At 40.8% G+C, this 21,251-nt stretch overlaps 1 protein-coding gene across 13 annotated transcripts in view; it reads left to right on the top strand.

Moving 5' to 3' along the window:
• The window catches only part of Pard3 (par-3 family cell polarity regulator), a 548,938-nt gene that overhangs the window by 190,099 nt on the left and 337,588 nt on the right, over positions 1-21,251 (top strand). For all 13 annotated transcript variants that reach the window (XM_052166623.1, XM_052166619.1, XM_052166621.1 and 10 more), the window contains exon 3: positions 18,604-18,784. In XM_052166623.1, coding sequence (XP_052022583.1) covers positions 18,604-18,784 — 181 coding nt within the window. The remainder of the gene's footprint in view (positions 1-18,603; positions 18,785-21,251) is intronic.

The following is a 21,251-nucleotide window of genomic DNA, read 5'->3' as shown; positions in this document are numbered from 1 at the left end:
AATTTCCTTGAGGTTTATGTTGTACTTTAAGGTCCCAGGCCACACTCTCCCCACTACCAAATACAAGGCTTGAGTTTCTCTGTGGGATGTGATTCAAGTACATTGAAGGTGGAACATATCTTCCAGTGATGCCATTTAACAGCACCACTTCTCTTACCATCCTTACTTCTCTTACCATGCTTACCCAACACACATTACATGCCCACCCAATACACATTACATGCTCACCCAACACACATTCCTGTTCACCCAACCAACACATTACATGCCCACCCAATACACATTACATGCTCACCCAACACACATTACATGCTCACCCAACACACATTTCTGTTCACCCAACCAACACATTACATGCCCACCCAATACACATTACATGCTCACCCAACACACAGGAAATTCAGCCATCTTTCAAAAGATCAGCAAATAGGTTATGACTAGCTGAAGTAATGTCTGAGTACCAGTCTTGAAAAGTGGGCTTCTTGTGAGAGCAGTCATTGGGTTCGAGATGTGATGGAGACAGTATCAAAGACTTGTACACTGTCTTTTTGTTCAAAGTATTTGCCAAAGTGAAGCCATTTCCAGGTGCCTCACAGGTGACCTTCATTCTGCTCCTGACCTTAAAATCGATAAGAACAATACTTCATGGGGAAGACAGGGGTTTGGGGGGCCACCATGTCCTGTGAAGTGTCATTGCCGTTGGATAGTGAATTTGTCATTTTTATTAATGGAGATTTGTGTAGGAAATGTAGAACAAAGGGAGATAAAGATTGCCTGTGACATATAGAAAACTAAGTTTGAAAGATTGGTAGATGCGGTTGGCTATAAACAAGGTCTTTAAAATGTAGTTGAGCTCACTGATACAAACTAAACAATGAAATAGGAAGATTATGTTCTTGCTCAGGATAAATTGCGTTGCCTGAAGAGGCTAGCTCCATTGTGTACTTACCTGTCTCCATCTGGCTAGCTACAGCACAAGGAAGCACAATTATAGGAAATCGTGAAAGTATTTTAGGTGAAGACTTGATAATACAGGCTAAGGTTTCGGCAGCTACTACAATCTATGGTCAAATGTTCTAGTTAGAGTTTAAACATAGTCATTGCCCCAAGTCTGTCTTTCTAGGCTGAATGAGGCATTTCTTCTGTGATCACAGAACAGCAGTATATAAGTTGGAGTCTCCTCATGCCGTCTGAAGGACAGGAAAGTGCCCAGTAATTATTTGTCCCTTTGGGAACTCTTCCAGGTGCTTATTGTCTCTCCCCCAGCTGTGGTTATTATTCTGTGTAATGTTAAGAACTCTGAGTGGTTATCTTACTGCGCTTAAAAGCATGTGCCTCAGTGCAATACATCCCTGGATGAATTCTTGGCAGTGACACCTGTGTTTCGTCGTGCTGTGATGATTTCCAGTCATAATTATTTAATACACGTGGTACATGTAATATTCGTAATCTTCCCAAAGGGAGGAATGATGTGGTATGATTCTGGCTGATTACTTATGTTACATTTAAAATGTATGGCAAAAAAAAAAATGTTGGATCTTGAAACTCCTGCTGTTCTATTTTTAAAAGCAAGTGTGAAGATAAAGAGTTCAGGCAGAGCATGTAATCTGTTGTATCTCCTGTCACTTGCTGTTAATTGCTGCTGTCCCTTTATTTGACCTGTTAATAGTAGTAGGCTGAAGATAAGAACCTACCCTTTAAGCTCTGATGAACCATCCAGTCTTGTCCCCTGCTCTGAATTTGCATATGGGTGGAAAGTCCCATGAGGAATGTTTTTGTGTTCCTACTATCAAATGTTGAATAACTGAATTTTATGAGATAACATGATAGGAGAATGAGCTGAACGTTTAAGAGCGGTCTTTGCTTTTGCGTGTTTTCAAAGCCATACACTGGGCTAGTAAATCCTTACTGTTTCAGCTGGTCTTGATCGTGTTTAGAGAGTGATAAGCACATTTTATCTGGCTGTCACGGGTCTAGAGTGGTCCTAAATTCTAATGTGCTTGTTCATTGTGTTGAACCCCAAGATTACATTAAATATCAAAAGTAGTGGGAAAGATGAAGAAAGCCAGCTTGGTAAATTCCATTGAAAATCAGAGCTGTCTCTTTTCCCAGAGGGGTCTGAAGTATGCTGGTGAGGTTTGGGTCCTTGCTGTGATCCACGCAGCTCTAATGTCTTTGCATAAAAGTATGCTTAGAACATGTCACATTTAAATTTTAATGTAACATATCAATTTCAAATATCAAAAATCTTTCATTACTTTTAATGATATCATCTATTATGCTGATATTTTGCTATGTTCCTAAAGAACATATATTTATTATATTCTTGATTTCACTTGACAGTAAATTTACTTTCATATTAAAGGCATATTTCTATGAATAATAAGAACTAAAAAGGAAAGGATTGCACAGTAGAAGATGCCCCTAGTACAATTCTGTAGTATTGATTATCTCATAGGTATGTTGCTATTTGGTGAATTTTTGCAGCCTCTCCATAGTCTCAGAGGTAGGTAGGTGTGTGTGTGTGTGTGTATGTGTGTGTGTATAAATGGATGGATGGATGGATGAATATATATATGTATATTTTAGAACCGGATATGCTCTGAGTAATGTGGATATAGCATTATTTCATTGGTCTCATTTTATGTGTGCATGCATACAGACACACATACACAGAGTGGGTGTCATCCAGACAGGGTCTCATAAAGCCCAGGTGGGACTTGAACTCCTGACTTTCCTGCCTCCACCTTCCACATGCTGTGATTATTTATTAGTCCCATAATTAGTCTCGTTGTGTGTATTTGAGGCTATTGAGATTTTTAAATTAAAACAACTTCCCTTTCAGCATCTATGCTTGTAGATTTCTTATAGGGATGATTGGATGAACCCTGAGTTCTGCCATTTAGCATATACTGCACACATTCCATGGTTATTTCTGTCCTCCTCTCTCTGTACTTACCTCTGTAGATGAGGCTTTGGGCAGTAACGGTGTCTAGGCTTTACGTGTTTTTCCATAAGTTGGAATTGGAACAGCTCTGGAAAGGTCTTCTTGCAGAGTGGCTTCATTCTGATTGGCCCAGCTCAGGCTTTCAGGTTGGTGTGTTGGATTTGGTATCCTAGGGAACCAACCAGTTAGGGAAGCTTTGCTTTGATTCTGGAACAAGTCAGCAGGCTGCAAAGGCATTAAGATATCTTCACATGAGCAGTTAAATCAAAAGCAGACAAAGAGGTATCCATTGGTATGTTTTACCTGCTCATATTTTGAGATGGGCAGGCAGTTATTGCACATCCCGGTTTTTTGTTTGTGAATTTGTAAATAGTTAAAGTCATTTGGGAAGGGGAAACCCCAATGAAGAAAATACTCTCACCAGATTGTCCTGTGGGACATTTTCTTTTGGGATTAATGATTGATGTGGGAGGTTCCAGTCCATTGTGGGCGGTGCCCACTCCAGGAAGGTGGTTCCTTCAGAGTAAGCAAGCTATGAGGAACAAGCTAGTATGTGGCACTCCTTCATGGCTTCTGCTTTGGTTCCTGTCTTCAGGTCCCTGCTCTGATCTGCCCTGAGTCCTCTCATTTTCCCTTCCATGGAATGTGACATGAGAGTTGTGATATGAAACGAACCCTCTCCTCCCCAAGTTGCTTTTGTTCATAATACTTTATCACAGCCATAGAAAAGTAACTTGAGACAGGGCATGTGATTTCTGTTCATTAGCTTTTTGATCAAACTTGTGCTTAATACAAATAGTGTCAAACTGCATCCCAGGTTACTAGCCGCAATTCTAGAACTATCTGTGCCCTTAGGTCACATTGGCTCCAACAGTCTGTTATCAGAGTTACAGTCTGGAACCTCTTTGCCTCCTGATGCCCTTAGCAACATACTGAGCACATGAATTCCAGTGTGATAAGAGGAGGATGCCATGGTTAATAGCAAACCCCACCTACACCTTTCTCTGTGTCTTGACCCTTTACTTGGTTTGAGTCACTTGGAATTGACACCAGTTCAAGACTAATGGTTCTCACAGTGTGGTAACCTGAATTAAGGAACTGCATCGTGGCTGTCATTTTAAACAACAGATCTCAAAAGGACTCCAGTGAGATTTGTTCCTTGTCTGAAGTTAGTATCGCAGGTGCTTGGAGCTGCAGCCCCAATGTTTCTGATTCAGTGGGTATGAATATTTGTGTTTCTAACAAATTCCAAGTAGTACAACAACCACATCTGGAGAGCTTTTTGGGTGTGGGGCTATAAGGTTAGGTGATATTTTGAACCAGGAAAAAATATATATTTGTAAGCCACTCCCCAAGGCATGAATTGTCTGGATTGTTATAGGGATGAGGGTAAGAATGACTTGACTAATGTAAGGCCAGGATGATGTAGGAAATGAAGATTTTTGATAGTATACATAGAATGTTGGCTTAATTTTAACAAAAATGATTGAGTTATTTTTATAAGATACTAACACTGCACGTCAGTTTCTAATGTATCTGTGTCATTTAACTTGGGATTACTCTTTTCCATAATTAAAAAACTATTCCTTGGGAGCTTGAGTTAATTTATTCTTTGCTTTTCATGAAAGATCTATAGAGACTGGGCTCCTCTTAATGGCATCATCTCCACCAGATGTTGAAAACAACTGGACTTGTCAGCCACGGCTGTGAGTCACCACTGATGGCTCTCATCTCCGAGAATTTCCTACACTCATGTAATTTTCTTGACACATGTGAGATGGGCCCTGATATCAAATATATGGTGTTGACACCCTTAATTTAGTACTCTTTCTGCAGAGCTGTTAAATTGACTATTAATTGGCCTTCTGATAAAACTTCGTGCTTAACACAAATGATTTTAGAATGCATCTTGGGTTGCTAGCTGCTGCTTTCAAACGATCCGTGTCCTGAGATCCCATTAGTGCCGATGTGTGTATCCGCTTCTCTTTCCCTAAATGTAATTACAGTTTTTTAAAATATAATGATGAAGATCTATGAGGCTGTGATTAAAAACTATATTTTAGAAAAGGTCCCTAACTGGAGACTGTGCAGCTTGTTTGTCTGCTGCAGGTAGACGTTTGTTCTCCGGGCTTTGGAAGACAAAGAAAAGCTGGTTTGTCATGTCCAGTCTCCCACAGCTGTTGTCTTGCTCCCATAGTGATCTGGCTGCAGATAAGCTGCTCATGGAAGATCAGCTTTCTCAGACAAACCCGGGTCACCTTGTGGTCTAAATCAGCAGGCATGGCAAATAGCTGGGAGACTTCTATTTTTTCCTGGTTTGAGAGGTGGGTGGGGCAGGTACATATGTATAGCGGACAGATGTCAACCTCAAGTGGGGTTATGCAAGCACTGTCTACCTTTTTATTTTTGAGACAATTTTTGAGACTTATCTGGAGCTCATTCAGTAGGCTAGGCTGACTGGCCTGCAAGTACCACTCTGTGTCCTCCTCAGCATGAACTACCATACCTATCTGTCTATTTCTGTGTGTGTGTGTGTGTGTGTGTGTGTGTGTGTGTGTGTGTGTGTGCGCGCGTGTGCGTGTGTTTGGAGGACAATGAATGGCTGGATCTCTCTTCTCTCTCTCTCTCTCTCTCTCTCTCTCTCTCTCTCTCTGTGTGTGTGTGTGTGTGTGTGTGTGTGTGTGTGTGTGTGTCTGTCTGTCTGTCTGTCTGTCTGTAGGTTCTGGGCACTGAACTCATGATCTCACGTTTACAAAGCAAGAACTTTTCTAACTAAGCAACATTTTGTTAGACACCAACCTTAGGATGTTTCAAGTCAATTCCAGATGATGGAAGGAAGAGTTGTTTTATCATCAGCACTGTATGAAAACGGTGAATTCTAAACAAAAACTGTGGGGGAAAAAACAGCCCATTTACAATGTGTATCACAAGAATGTGTCATTTTCTGGCAGATTGAGAAGTAACGGTATCATCTCCCTTCCTGAAACTATATGAAAACATGCTTCATTTTAAACACACAGTCCCTCAGTCTCTCACTCTCATGCATGCACACAAGTGTGCTATGCAAATGCTCACAGAGGTCAGAGGTCAACTTGCTTCTCTTCTGGTACTATATGGCTCCATGGGAGATCAGGTTGTCAGGGTAGATAGCAGATCCTGCTGAGCCACCCAACTAGCCCTGCTTCATTCATTAAAGCTCCACTGTTCTTGGTAGTGACTATACATGGTTTTTATCAGTTGAAAATGATAATTTAGTTCCCTCCAAGGAAGTCTCATAGGAAAATAAACTATTCTTAAGGGCAAACTTCATTCCTAGCAGTAGCTGTCCAACAGAAAATGAACTCAGTAACTTCCCTGGAAGTTTATTGTCTGTCTCATAAGATTGTGTCAGGCACCCTCCTCCCCTTTTAAATGTTATCTTGTTATTTTTTAATTTTTATTATATATACTTATTTCTTCTCTCCCTTTACCCTACAGGTCCTCCACGTATGTATTATAGCTTCCCATTGAGTGTTTTAATGGGGTTTTCGTCAGTAGGAACAAGTGGCTCTCTTTTTTTTTTTTTGTGCCTGCTCATGGGTTCTTTTCCTTTCCAAGGATGGGTTGTGTTTTGTCCTGTTCATCATAAAATGTAGCACTTTCTGTGACATCCAAGGCAAAACCCCAGATGTAGTCAAAACACAGGTACTTGTACAGGAAAATATTTGAACACTCACTCTACAAGTGACTGTAAACAACCACGTGCCCAGGTTTGGTTTTGGGATGAATCCTCTTCTTGCAAAGCTTCTTTTCATGTGCTTACAAATGTGTTCATGAAGAAAACTTTATTCCTTGGAGCCATTTGGTTTTGTTGTTATGGATAAGGCCTTCTATGTCTGTGTCATGACTTAAAAGTCAAGGGGAGCCGTTGTGTCCATTTTCTCAGTGTAAAGCGAGTAGACATTCAGCCTGTTTCCTTCCTTGGCTCCTCCATGCCCTGTGTGTGTATGTGTGTGTGTGTGGGGGGGGGGGTGTTGGAGGGGAAGAATGTGCATCTTGCCTTTGTGTGGGCCTGCCTGAAAGCTGACCTCTGTGACTCCCATCACCTCCAGGACACTCCAGGACTAGTTCTTCCTGTCACTCTGTCTATAGCTTCCTCATGTACCATACAAGTCCACATGACTCTCCATTCTCAACCCACATTACTTACTATCACATTGCTTTACATTGCTTTTTACTTGTGTTTGATATACCCTGCTACCTGTAGTAGACACCAGGGCAGTGAAATTACAGGTCCAGCTCCCAAGAGTATGGAAGAAAATGCCAAGCTACCTCTGAACAACTGGCAGCATTACTCACCAAGCCAGGGCTAAACTAACCCAGGGACTTAGTAATATACATCCCTACTGTATTAAATTGTGTATGTGGAGTCCAGAGGGCACCTCTGACTGGTGTCATAGGCACTGACAACTGTACTTTTTTTCTCTTAAACCTAGGTTCTCTCAGTCTGGGGTTTCATGGTAGTTTAGGCTGGGTAGCCATTGGCCACCAGAGATCTACTTGTCTCCATCTCCTTAGTTCTGGCATTCCAGATGTGCTCCACCATGCCTAGCTTATCACACTTGGGTTCTAGAAGTGTAACTCAGGGCTTCTTTCAGACTTGCACAGCAAGCTCTTTCCTGATTGTGCCGCTTCTTCAGCCTTAACCTTAGATTTCACTTGGTGAACAGTGCTGTAAAAGGTGGCACAACCTTGCCATGTGTTACTAAGTCCCTGGGTCAGTTCAGATTCTGCTTGGTAAGTAAGGCTGCAGCTAAGAGGCCACAGCTCTGCTATGTGGTATGCTGTTTGTCCCTCTGTCTCATGCAGGATGAGATCTCCATTTCTGGTGTGACTTTTCCTTTTGTGATCTGACACTTTCACTTTCTTAAACATATATTATTGTCTGACACATTTGAATCAGGTCAGTTCTGAAGCAGCAACAATTTACTAACAGTTTCCTGAGGGAAGAAGGATCTCCGCTTAATAGCTTGTTTATATCAGACTTGCTCTCTCTCTCTCTTTGTTTTTTTTTAGGCAAACTCAATGCTAATTTTGAAACCAGAGTTGTGATATGCTGTGAACACTTTACAACATTTTAAACTGCTTCTTCTTTTTCTTTTAGGTCAATACTTGTTGGTTGGTTTTATTTTGTTTCTAAAGAGTCTTGCTATGTAACAATTGGGCTTTGAACTCCCAGTAGTCTGTGTGGTAGTACAGAATGCAGGCATTCACCTGCACTCATGAGGTTTGGATATCTCAAGGGACAACATAAGAAAAACACACCCATCACCCCAGAGGAACCAAGTATTTATTGACCATGGCCTGGGGACTCAGATAATACATTATTCTCAAGCCATGTTCCAATGTAGCAATCATTTAGTGAAATTTTTATAGTAACAGATGAAGATTAAATTGTTGTTGGTTTTTTTTGTTTGTTTGTTTGTTTTTTAAAAAAAAACATTGGTGAGAACATTAGCTAGTCAGGATGGAGCAAGATTTGGCAATCTTTACAACAGGCTCTAGGCACTTTCTTTCTTCTTTTTAGGATCCTTGGAGCTAGAGAATCTGTGCATTGTAAAGGGTTTCCCTGATCACAAGAATGTTAGGTCACACACAGAGGTGGGTAATGAAAGGTTTTTAAGGGTGCGAAGGAGAATCCAGGATAATGTTTTATTTTACTTGAAAATATTTTTTAGTGCGTATATTTATGTGCGTGTCATGAATATATATGTGTGTGTCAGACCCTATGCATATGTTTGTGGTGGCCATAGGAGGCCTTTGTGTATTTTCTTCTATTGTTTTCTGCCTTACTTGAGACAAGTGTTCTCATTGAATAGATGCTTGCTGTTTTTGGTTTTGGTGTTACACATACATGCAGTCACTCCTAGCTCTTTACATGGTTCCAGGGGTCTTGAACTCATGTCTTAATGCTTGCCCAGCAAACACTCTTACCCACTGAGCCATTTCCCTGGTTGTAACATTTCAACCTCTCCAGTTACTTAAGTTCTCATCAGTCATTCAACCTAGTGGGTGCAGAGCGTTTTCGGGGCTGTAGTTCACCTCATGTAAACAAAATTCACCATTTTGTTTGGGAGGAAACATTTAAGTGCAAATAAAGGCCCTATCTATCTATAGGGTCCTACACGTTTAGGCCTGCAGCTTACTTGGCTGATATGTAAACATTTCTTTGAAAATAGTTTTGTATAAAGGCCCATATTCTCTGTGTTGTTGACAGTCAGGGTTATTTGTACTAGCAGAGTCTTCAGCCAGATTCCAGCCTGAGAGGCTCCTTTTTCTTCTCATATCCGTGAGAATTGTGATAATTTCCCCCAGCCCTCTATTCTTCCTCTTAGTCTTTCTATAAGCTGATTGCTTAGTCACTGGTGTGCCCTTGACCACCCCCCACCCCACCCCCACGCACCCATCCATCCTACTGGGAACTCAAACCTTGTGTGCAATTCCCACCTCTGTGGTACTCCCCACCCCACACCTGCCAAATCCTTTAAATAAGTTCAGGCTCTGTATTTCCATAATTATCCGTTTTAATTGTCTTTTCACTCCACTGCTTTCCTGCTAATCCAGGCTCTGGTGACTTCTTCATTATTGGAGTAACCGGCTGTGAACATTTTCTCTTCTGGTCCTTTGTCTGCACCCCTTGAAACCCTCCATAGAAAAAATGCCTATGAGATGGTGTGTCTTTAAGAAAGCCTTGGTCTTCGGGTTATAGATTATATGGCTTAGCTGCCATCCCCAGGGCTAACACCACGTTCTGACCAGACTCTCAGGCCTGAAACTTCCTCTTGGGTAAATAGTAGCTTACTAAGGGCCTGTGCACTTGTTGCTTGCAAGAGCCAACCCAAGAAGCTTCTCATCACTAACACCAGACCCCAGTACAGAGCCCAGATTGGTAGAGAAAATGTTCAGGTCCACACAAATGGTGGGTCACCTTCCTGCTCCTCGCTCACTTTGGGGAGAGAAACTGTGCCTCACCCATTCCAGGTCATCTTCTGGGACATTTTCTTTGTGACTTAGGCAAAGTTGAGGCCTGTTTTCCTCAGAATCAGTTTCCTTTAAACTGTAGCTTCTGAATTCTTTCCTTAGGTAAACTCATTAATTCTGTGGTACTTACTCCTAAGGAGAGTTGCATTTCTACAAAAGGCTGCAAATGACTCTTGGGCTGGATGGAGTCATTGTAAGCTACTGTTTTTTGTTTTTACCACATACACGGGATGCTTGTATGCTATTGTCTTTACTTTCTTACCCATTACATGTATGTAATACCATGTGCTATTGTTCTTATGTTTTTACCCATCACATGTATGGGATGCTTATATGCTATTGTTTTCATATATGTGTGGGAGGGAGGATTGGCACACAATTAGTATTTACAGTCTGTTTACCTTTTAGAGTACTGCTAAACGGGTTGTGCTAATGAAGAGTTGATTAACATTTTTTATTATTGGGTTGCTTTTAGAATACACCTGCCAGATGATTAAAATGAGCCTAATTTAATCAGCATGGTACTGTACACCAGAGATAATTTAAGCTAATGTCAAGGACATCTTCATCTATCCTGTAGAAGATGCTAAAACAATGAACAGAGCAACAAACACTTCAGAAAATGTTTGAAACTTCCTGGCTGTGCCCCAGTGGATATTTAAAACCCACCCTTTTCTCTTTCCTTTTGTATGCAAATTAATCTGAAAGTTGTTCCGTAATGTAACATGGGCTTAGATTTTTTATAAAACAAGTTGATTGGACTTGGATCTTTTGCTATTATTGGCTCCTGGTTGTCAACGTGCACTGACCTTTTAGTAGGTGTCATCTCCAACTTTAAGTGAGGACTTTGAATAGCATGTATGTTTTGAGGGGTTTTGAGACTGGACCTGTATGCAGTGGCTTATCTGTACTTGAGTATCCCCCTGCTTCAGCCTCCTGAACACTAATAGGACAAGCTTGCCACCCACTCCCCACGATTGGTGCTTTTGGACTTGAAAATAAACCAAGTTTTCCTTTTCATCTTAGGTCACCCATTTTTGTTTTATCTGCCCATCTCCACATCTTAATAGAGTTGTGCGAATCTCCTTTATCCTTTGAAGCAGTTAAACTTCTCTTTATTTTCCGGTCATGCTTTTAGAGGGAGCTAAGTTGCCAGTGGGTGTCTTGTTCAAACAGTGAACTCTGCACTCCCAGGATTTACGGACTCCCAAGTGAATTTCCCATAGACGTGGCAGGTTGCCTTGGAAACAGGCTGGTTTCTGCACTGGAAGTGCTGTCTTGTATTAAGTGCAGGATGATGCTCTGCTGACCTCTGTTGCTTTATCCCAGACCTGACACTGAGTTGAGGTTTTCTGTGACTTTGTTCCTGTGACTGACTCAACACCAACCTCCTTCACCTTCCTTTTTTTTTTTTTTTTTAAACTTGGTTAGCCACAGTCTCCAAAATGTAGAACTAAGTGATTTTTCAGATTTCTAATTTGAGGTGGACAGTGTTTGAACATTAATTGCAAACAAAACAAAGCAAAGCAAAGCAAAACAAAACAAAACAAAAAACCAAACCAAAATAACACCAAACTTTTAGAGTAAATAAGACTAAATTGGCAGGAAATTTTTGTGACTTATCTCCTTTCTTTATAAATGTTCCTGGATAGACTGTATACACTCTTGAGTTTCCAGACAGAGATGGAAGTCACCTGTACTCTCAAAGACCTCTGATCCAGCACAGCCTAAGTGCAGCCTCTAGCAAGAAGAAAAGTATCCCTATCCAGTGAAACAGGCAAGCTTCTGGTTCAGGGATCTTCACTAGTTTAGGAAGTAAAGGAATAAAGTAAATCTTCCTAAGGATCGCAGCTCTAGTTTAATAATCTTTTGAAAGAGAGACAGGCACTTACAGGCAGAGGGAGACAGCCTGGGGAGTTCTTTCAGAGACCTCTACTGAGGGAAAGCTGGAATAACCACTTCTTTCAAGAAGAGAATTTCAGGTTGAGCTAAAGTGAAGCAGAGTGGAGTTTGTCAAAAAAAATGATGTAATGTTTCTGAAATCTTTAAGAAAAGGTTTTCATACAGATCGAAACTGGAGTAATGAGAGTGAGACTCAGACAGACTCATGGGAAGGACAATAAACACCATATATGCATCTGGTCTTCTTAAGACAGCTGTATTTTAAGGATAGCTTTGTATATGATTTTGTAGGCCTTTGAAGTTACATTGTTCAAAGTATTTGAAAGGTTAAGTAACAGTGTTTTGCTGTACACTGAAGTATAGAGAATTTCCTTTAGGGAATCAGATTATGAGGGTAAAAGGTTACATTGTATTATACATGTTGCAAATAAGTAAAGAATGTAGACTAAAGGCATAGGTATAGAAAAGTCACAGAAATTCTTCCTACACTTAGGTTACAAGGAGGGAAGAAATGTTTTGACTGTAAGCATGGCCCATAGGCTTGTTTGTAGAGAAATATGCTGTTGAGATTGTATTAAAAGTCACATGTTTAACCTTTTGCATGGTTCCCTGGTTGTTCTGATACTCTTATTTGCGGGTTCTCTTAGTGGCAAGAGGAGCATTTCTGCCAGCAATTGGTTTAGTTGTACCCTGGACAGCTGGTAAGACTCCTTCCCTTCATGTTTCTGGTTTTTACAACTGGACCCAGTGGTGTAAGAGATGGGTTGTGGTTCTGCTTGGGGTCTTCATCATGCTGGTTTCTAGATGGAGTATGGTGTAAGAGATGGGAGTGTAGACTGCCTCATATCACCACACTTCTGGGTTTCTGGATAGAGCATCCTGTTGTGTTGTGGGCTTGTAAGTCAGATCCCAGAGGCAGGAAAAGATGCTTAAGCAGAGCCTAAGCTCACGTGTGTGTGTGTGTGTGTGTGTGTGTGTGTGTGTGTGTGCTCATGTGTGCTCACGCACATGCAATTATAGGTGGAGAGAGGTGACCTTAGTCTTCACAGGGTCAGCAGAGCCGTAGCCCTCACTGGTGGTTGTGGGGTGTTTCTTTCTTGCCCCTTCATGCTGTTAGCATTCATTGGCTCAAGGCTCTCACTCTTTATCTTAAGAGCAAGAGGTCAGCATCTCTGTCTATTATCACAGATTTCCAACAAGGGACATTTTTATAATTTCATGCTCCTCTAATTAGATGGGGATTTTAGCATCACTTGGATTAGCTCTGCGTTTTCTGGTCACTAATCTGAATCCTGTTCATAAAGTTGTATCGGTCAAGCAAGTAACTTAACATTCAGCACTATGAGAGTTCTGGACATGATGGTTTTAGTGTGTGAGGCCATTGTTCTGCCTGTTGTAACTATCATCCTGATTCTCAATTCCAATAAGGAAGCATTTGGAGATAAGGGGAGGCCCATGATGCCCCAGCCACTCTCTGAAGAATCCTGAGCTCCTCTTAAACACAGTTCTGGATTTAGCTGCTCAGCTTTGGCCCACTCTGCTCATAATTTTACTCATTAGAGTAGTTTGCAGTGATGTATGATGTATATTTACTAAGTTCTGATGGGGGAATATGTGGCATCAAGTAGAGTGCATTTATATGTAGTTTATCCCATAATTAACCAGATTCAGCCGGTCTTCTTTTCCCCATACTTATCAGATGCAAGGAACAGAAGGGAGATTAGTTAGTAACTATTAAGTAACAACCTTTGGAACTAGAGAGATGGCTCACTAGTTAAAAATAGGCACTGCTCTTGCTGAGGTCCTAATACCTAAACAAGGAGGCTCATGGCCACTCCACATCCAGGGAATCTAACACCCTCTTCTGGACTCTTAAGGACATCTGTATGCTTGTCCTCACCCCCACCACCCAGACAAGCATAATTAAAAAACAAACTTAAGTGAATCTTAAAAAATGACCTAGTTCATGGATAGTGAGGATTCCATCTGTTAAAACACGGAGTTGAATCACGTCTTAGAAACTTAAAACTGCATTTCTTTTACCTTTTGAAGGGCATGCAGGGATTTTGAATCTGTGATGTTTTTGTGGAGGTCTCGTTTTCTTTTGCTGTGTTCCTATATGTATTCTTGTAGAGTAGCTTTTCTAAAATTATAAATCCTTCCCAATTTAACACAAAATTACTTCATTTCTGCACCTGGCACTTAAAATTTGGTTTAAAAGAAAGCTGTAAAATTGTGTGTTATTGGCACATTGCAAATCACCAACTGTGATTCTGCCACTGAGATTCACATAGCATTTATTCACGACACAGTCCAGATTTCTTAATCCTGTGTTTTCTCAAAATGCTGGAGATAATTATTGAAACTAATATACATATGTAAGCACTTCCATATTTGGCATTTGGAGACTTGTTTATAATTTTCCATCTCCATTTTTACTCTGCAGAAAGGACTAGGTTCTTGAAAAAAATCATAGTTAATAATAAACTTGAATTTTAATTATCTCCAATTAAACATCAGAATGTCAAAAATCGATAGTTTCATAGTACATATTAAGCCATACGGCTTGTATAGGAAATGATATTTAAATCAATGTCGGAATCCTGTGTTCTGATGAACAACTCTAAATGGGTGTTATTAGCTTATTCAGGTTACAAATGTAGCTTTGACTGTCCTTATTTTGGAAATTGAAACTTTACATTTGTATGGCAGCAGAAAGACAGGAATCCCTTGTGTGGAGGGGTCTTAAAGACATCACCACGAGCAAACTGTACCTGCTGCCTACTTTTATAAATAAAGTTTTGTTTAAACAGAGTCATGCTCATTTCTTCATGCGTTCTTCATGCTGCTCCCATGCTGCCAGAGCAGAGTCATGGCAGATATGTCGGCCGGAGTATAGCTCCAGAAGAATCTGTTTTCAGAAAGAGTACCCTAATCTTTGTTGTCAGGAGACTTCCCTGCTTCAGAGGCAGAGGGATCTACCAGTCACACCAGGAGGACAAGACTTAAATACAGTTTGAAAACTTGGGAGTATACCTACAAACACTTGCCTTGTATCTTTAGCTGTCAAGGATATTTTTCCCATTGTTTATTACAAAGTTCAGCAGCCCAAGGTCTCACCCTCCTTTGCATGTAATGTCCCAGTGGATTAATCAGTTCATTACATATTATTACTTTGAAGCAGAGTTTCCTCTTTCGGGTTTCTCTTCACGTCTCTGTGACACAAGGGTAGAAGCAGGCATTTGTTTAAGATAGAAAAGTTGTTTAGGAAATGTGGAAATACTGCTTATATTTTTGTGAATGTACCTTTCTGTCTTTAAATTGCAGAGCGTGGACCTTGCAATACCTCAGTAGGACAGATGGTTCCTTTCAGCCACAGCCCTGGTTCTTCCATTCCTGGAAAGCTACTGAGTTGCTGGACACCTTAGTAGTGTTCAAAGAACTGTGCTAGTTCTGAGGAGAACCAGAGTGATATCTTTCATAGTATTATGTGATGACAACAGTTGAAGACTTTTGTTTGAGATAATTATAAATTTCATAAATGCAGGGAAAATAGGGACCTGATGTTTCCAGATTCCTTCAACTGCTCCTTTACTTCTGCATCATCTAATAATCACAGACATTTATCGTCAATGTAAACCTACCTTCAGCTCATATGTTAGCTGATTTTCAAAGTTTGTTTAGATTTTTGCCTTTAAACCTTTTGGGCCCTATATCCAGCAGAGTTTCCCATCACATGTACTTCTTGTTTTTCTGTGATTTCTTGTGATTTTGTCATTCCTTCCTGGTTTTCACGACTATCGTACTCTGAATCAGAGTAATCTTTGCTTGGTGGAATGTCCTTCAATTTAGATTTACCTGAATATTTTATGATTAAGTTGAAGTGACATGTGTTTGGTGGGAACAGCAGCCACACAAATGCCTTCTGCTCTTCTCAGGGGTGGTGGTCTAATCATTGCTGAGTTTATATATGGAGAGCTGTGCCTATCAACCCTCTCCCCAGCAAAGGTGACTTACCCTTCTTCTTTTGGTTGAGGCATATAATATGGGAAGCCTTTTGAGACAGGCAGACATATCACTTCTTTTGTTATTCTTGCCATCCACTTTGGCATTCGTTGATAGGTTTTGACTAGAAGAGTTATTTCTATGGATTTCCTAATGATAATGTGATTCCCAGTATCTCTTATCCATCCATGGTTACTTATCTATTCATTTATTCTTTTAGACTGGGTCTCATATAGCCCAGGCTGGTCCTCAACTTACTCTGTAGCCAAGGATATGAAATATATCATAGGGAGAAGCCTTTTGAGACGGGCAATTATTCTGCTTCTCTTTATCTTTTCATCCTTTAACATTGGCATCTATTGGTAGATTTCTGTGACAATTCTATGAACGTCACTAACAATAACTTATATCGATATTGTTTCTCATTTGTTTATACTTATCCAATCATTTATCTATTTATTTACTTGTGAAATAGAGACTCTTATAGCCCAGACCAATCTCCAGCTTACTGTATAGTCAAGGATGACCTTGAACTTCTGATTCTCCTGCCTCTACCTTTGCAGTACTAAGATGGCAGGATTTTGCCACTATGCCTGGTTTAGGTGATGCCGGAAATAAAATGAGAAGCACTGAGCGTCCCAGGGAAGCCACCTACATATGAGCCACACCCCAGCCCCAGTCTTGTCTTTGTGATTAGGATACTATAGCTCTCAGCTTTCCACTATTGTTTATGCCATCACAGATCCACAGATGTGTTATTTGTCATGCAATTATGATCCCCAGATGGAATTATTTATTTGCTCTTAAGTTATCCCAGCTTTGGACATAGGGAATTTAGGTTGTATCTGGTTCCCTTTGATGTACCTCTTTTGTCTTTTAAACACTTCATCACTCTCAGCATTGCTAGGCATTCTTTTTGTATGTATGTATGTATGTATGTATGTATGTATGTATATATGTATGTATGTATGTATGTATGTATGTATATTCATTCTATTGGATATTTTATGCATTTTCAAATATTATCCCCTTTCCTGGTTTCTCTTCCACAAACCTCCTATCCTATTTCCCTCTCCTCTGCTTCTATTAGGGTGCTCCACCACCCACTATCCACTCCTGACTCACCGCCCTAGCATTCCCCTATGCTGTGGCATTGAGCTTCACAGGACCAAGGACCTCTTCTCCTACTGATGCCAGACAATGCCATTCTCTCTACATATGCGACTGGAGCCCTGGGTCCCTCCAGGTGTACTCTTTAGTTGGTAGTTTAGTCCCTGGGAGCTCTGGGGGGTCTGGTTAGTTGGTATTGTTCTTCCTGTGGGTTGCAAACCCCTTCAGCTCCTTCAGTTCTTTCTCTAACACCTCCGTTGGGGTCCCCATTGCTAGGCATTTATACTCAATATGTGTTTTCACTGACTTTCAATCATCTATTTTTCAAGATGCTTTGCCTTAGTAGAGAATGACATTCGAAACCTAGATCTGGGCATGAAGTGTGCTCATTGATCCTGGGATGCTATTGCTTCTCAATACTGGGACTTCCTTGGCTAGAGCTAGGAAATTTATCTGTGACACTCATATACACTGTCTCTCTGTATACCCGGCCACCTGTAGCTATGCACCACCATATTATCTTTCTAACGAACTACCCATTAGACCACAATAGATCTAGGAATTTTCATTATCTCCTTGCGATCATAGCATAATGGTTTTCTCATTTGTTGATGTGAAAGAACCTACTATATATTGCTGATCATGTACAATTATAGCAATAAATTCTATATGGTGCATTTTGTCATTATTGTAGAGTATGTTATGTTCTATTAGAAAAGCTTATTGTTCAACAATATGCCTTGCTATCCCAACAATGACCTCATACATCTGGTACTTGCACTGTTTTTGATTAATGGCCCACTTCTAGTGATTGGTCTATTCATCCAGGTCAGTTCAGTTATTTTCTAGGAACCTATGGTGTTCACAGTAAGGAAGTGGTGTTGCTGGGGGTGGCTTACTCATGGGAGCCATGAGTTTCTGCTGAGCCCCAGTTCCAGTCTAACACCACAGAGCTCATTCCAGCTTCTCCTTTCCGGCAACTGCTGTTTCTGACAGTGAAAGTATTGGCTTTAGCCACCCAAAATATTTCCACGCTTTTGTTCATTCCTGATCTGTGCATTTGTGAGCAGAGTGGGAGTTGCTAGACTATACACATGCACAAAGCAAACTGACTTCCTGAAATGGCATGTATATGACCATTCTTTGTATTTAGCTGTATTTTAAACAGTAGAAATTGTGTTTCTCACAGTGAATCTAGGCTAGCCTGGCCGGCTTGAGACCCTTAGGGGTGAGAAAATGAAAGAAGGCAAAGAAAGCATATATGTATACATGCATTTACATGGATCTTCTACAGATCTTCTTTATACTTAGTAGCATATCTGTGTAAAAAAAAGATTTAAACTTACTCCTACCCTAACATTCTGGGATGTCACTGAGTATTACTATATTTTTACCTGTGAAATTTTAGATATGAAACTTCCTTCCTAGAATTGTGTAACTGGAACATCAAGCCTGAGGGAAGCAATATTTCACTGAGGTTGTGTCTCCTAAAAAGCTAGCATTCTTGGATACATTTGCTGTCAGTATTTTCTCCTAGGTTTGTCTCAGCATGTTGGAATATTTGGTAGTGATTTTGATGCCTTCATTCACAAGTGCCATTTTTTTTCTGTCGTTTCCAGCTGGTAGCAGTGTTTGATGAGCAGGATCCCCACCATGGAGGAGATGGTACCAGTGCCAGCTCCACAGGAACCCAGAGTCCAGAGATATTCGGCAGTGAGCTGGGCACCAACAATGTTTCTGCTTTTCAGCCTTATCAAGCCACAAGTGAAATTGAGGTCACACCTTCAGTCCTTCGGGCAAGTAAGTGAGAGTTTTCTGTATTCTGCACATTTCATTCTAATTCCCAGGTACCCTGGCTTCTTTATCTTTGCTCCTACAAATGGAATTCTTTGTATTTATCAGACATTGGTTACAGTTTGAACCTGGATCAGTATCTTTTACACAAGAAGCCAGCAGTTATGAACCTGTTCATAGATGGGTTTAGTTTTGTCTATAGTAGAGACTTTTGATTGCTCACTAAGGAGAAATAAAGATAGATTGCCAGGTATACTACTCTGCACTTTCTTTATAAATAGAAATAACCAAAGGCTTCTCCCACTGTAGCCAAGACTCACATAGTGTATGTATTTCACGAGAAACTAGCAAAGAAGAGACCTTGGCACCAAGGTTGTCTGTGGGGTTTTGCAAGAGAGGGAATTCAAACCTCAAGGAGAGTTAGGGACAGACAGTCTATGATGTGTCGTGTGCCAGAGACCCTCAGTCTTAGGACATTTGTTTGAAGAATTCCATAACCAATTTTGGACAGTTTACTTAGAAAAGTGAAATATTTTTGCTAGAAATAATACTTGTTTGTAAAATTTCAGAGCTGAGCTGCAGTTAACAGTAGGTCAGGCATGGTGGTGACATACACCTACAATCCTGCTATCAGGAGGCTGAGGCAGGAACACTATGAGTTGTAGCTGTAACAGGACCATGCCACACCCACATTTCTTTGACAAAGAAATAAGTTTAAAGCTCATTTATTTATCTTTAGGTGTCTCTGCTTAAGATCAGCTCAGTTACTTCAGATAGAATACTTGATTTAGTTTTACTGGCTGCGAGAGTCTTCAGGTGGTGAATTTTTTTCTTTAGTCGATTATATAATATCTAAAATACAACATGGGCGATTATTTAGAATGTGTATTTTATTCTTCCCGAGTGTACTCTGATTCCTTTTTCTCCCCTCACTGACATGGTCCATCACATTTCAACATCTTGGTAATACCTGTTTGTAAGCAGTGTGTGCCTCCTCCCTTGTTTGCCGTTTGCTTTTTGTCTTACCCATGTAGTCAGCTAGAAGTTTGAAATATGCAGGCAACTTGAATCTGAGTCCAAAACTAAGCACCCAAGATTCAGAGAGTGGAAAGATAAAAGTCCTAGTAATTCTCTGAGATCATGCCTAGTATAAAGGAAATCTCAATAGAAAACGAAGTGAAATAAGACAAATGTCAGACTCTTTACTGTTCTCTGACTCCCTTGGTTTTCCACCAAATCTTATTTCGTTCTTTTACTTATTTTGAAGACCATTCCATGTGCTCTTTGACACTTGGATATTGTTTACAGTGCATCCAGTAATATGCATCAAGTCTCTCTTCTCCACTCCTACTCATCCCTCAGCCTCAGCAACCTCCTGTAGTGGTGTTCCTTTGTCCTTCTTCTCCCTTTCCCTCCCTCCTTCTTCCTTTCCCTCTCCCCTCCCTTCCTCTCCTTCCTACTCCTCCTTCTCTCCATCTCCCTCTCTAATCCACTGAATCCAACTAATGCTGCCTGTTGGAATTTTGACCAAGTAGTCATAGCTGCAGGGGTTCATGAGTGCAATGACCGTATCATGTCCAGAAGAAGTAGCTCATGGTACTCCTGTCCATCTCCCAGCCCTTAAATTCCTCCCACTTTATGTTTACTACCCTGCCATAAATCTTTCAATCAGGGCTGGGGATATAGCTCGCTGGTGTATCATGTGCCTAGCATACTTCAGGCCCCAGATTCTGTCACCAGCATGAGCAAAATATGCATATAAGGAAAATGTAAAATCCTAATGAAGAGACCACACACATGTGCACAGAGATCAATGGAGCCAAGACCAAGAAACCCAGACCTACAGGCATCTTTGTCTTATCCTCAAATGCCAGTTTCCTGGAGACTCAGAGGGCCTGGAATGGGGAAAGGGGCTTGCCACTAAGCCTGACTACCCGAGTCCCTGAGACAGTAGAAAGAACACACTGGCTCCTGTGAGCTGTCCTCAGACCTCCCCTCAGGTTCTATGGCATGTGCACCCTTGTACCATGACATACACAGGTGCTTGTTCACAAAATTATTTCTAGATCTTAATGAGTATAATAAACGAGTCACACTGAAAGATGAATGGGAGTCTAGCCCATAGCCCAAATACACTTTGTGACTAACTTAATATAAACAAGAGTTCAGCCTGAAACCGTAGCATTAAAATAGAGATGTGCCATGCATGCAGCAGTCCTGACAATAATACTGCTGGTCACATTGGACTCTGTCATCCTACTGGCCAGGTGCTCTTACAGGAGGACTTAAGAGAGGCATGCTTGCAGAGGTCAACTGTCAACTCCAGGATATGTTCAAGGATAGGAGCTGATCAGTTTTCTCAGGGGTATTTTTTGTTTGTTTGTTTTTACATGATGATTTAGTTTCCTTAATGCTCAAGGATGTCTTAAATTTCCAGACAGCTGGGGACAGGTACCTGTCTTTGGAGTTCTGG

This window comes from Apodemus sylvaticus, chromosome 21 (genome assembly GCF_947179515.1).
Source record: "Apodemus sylvaticus chromosome 21, mApoSyl1.1, whole genome shotgun sequence".
Classification (NCBI taxonomy): domain Eukaryota; kingdom Metazoa; phylum Chordata; class Mammalia; order Rodentia; family Muridae; genus Apodemus; species Apodemus sylvaticus.
The sequence above is the reverse complement of the archived record's forward strand: the minus strand, read 5'-3'. Positions and strand labels throughout refer to the sequence as shown.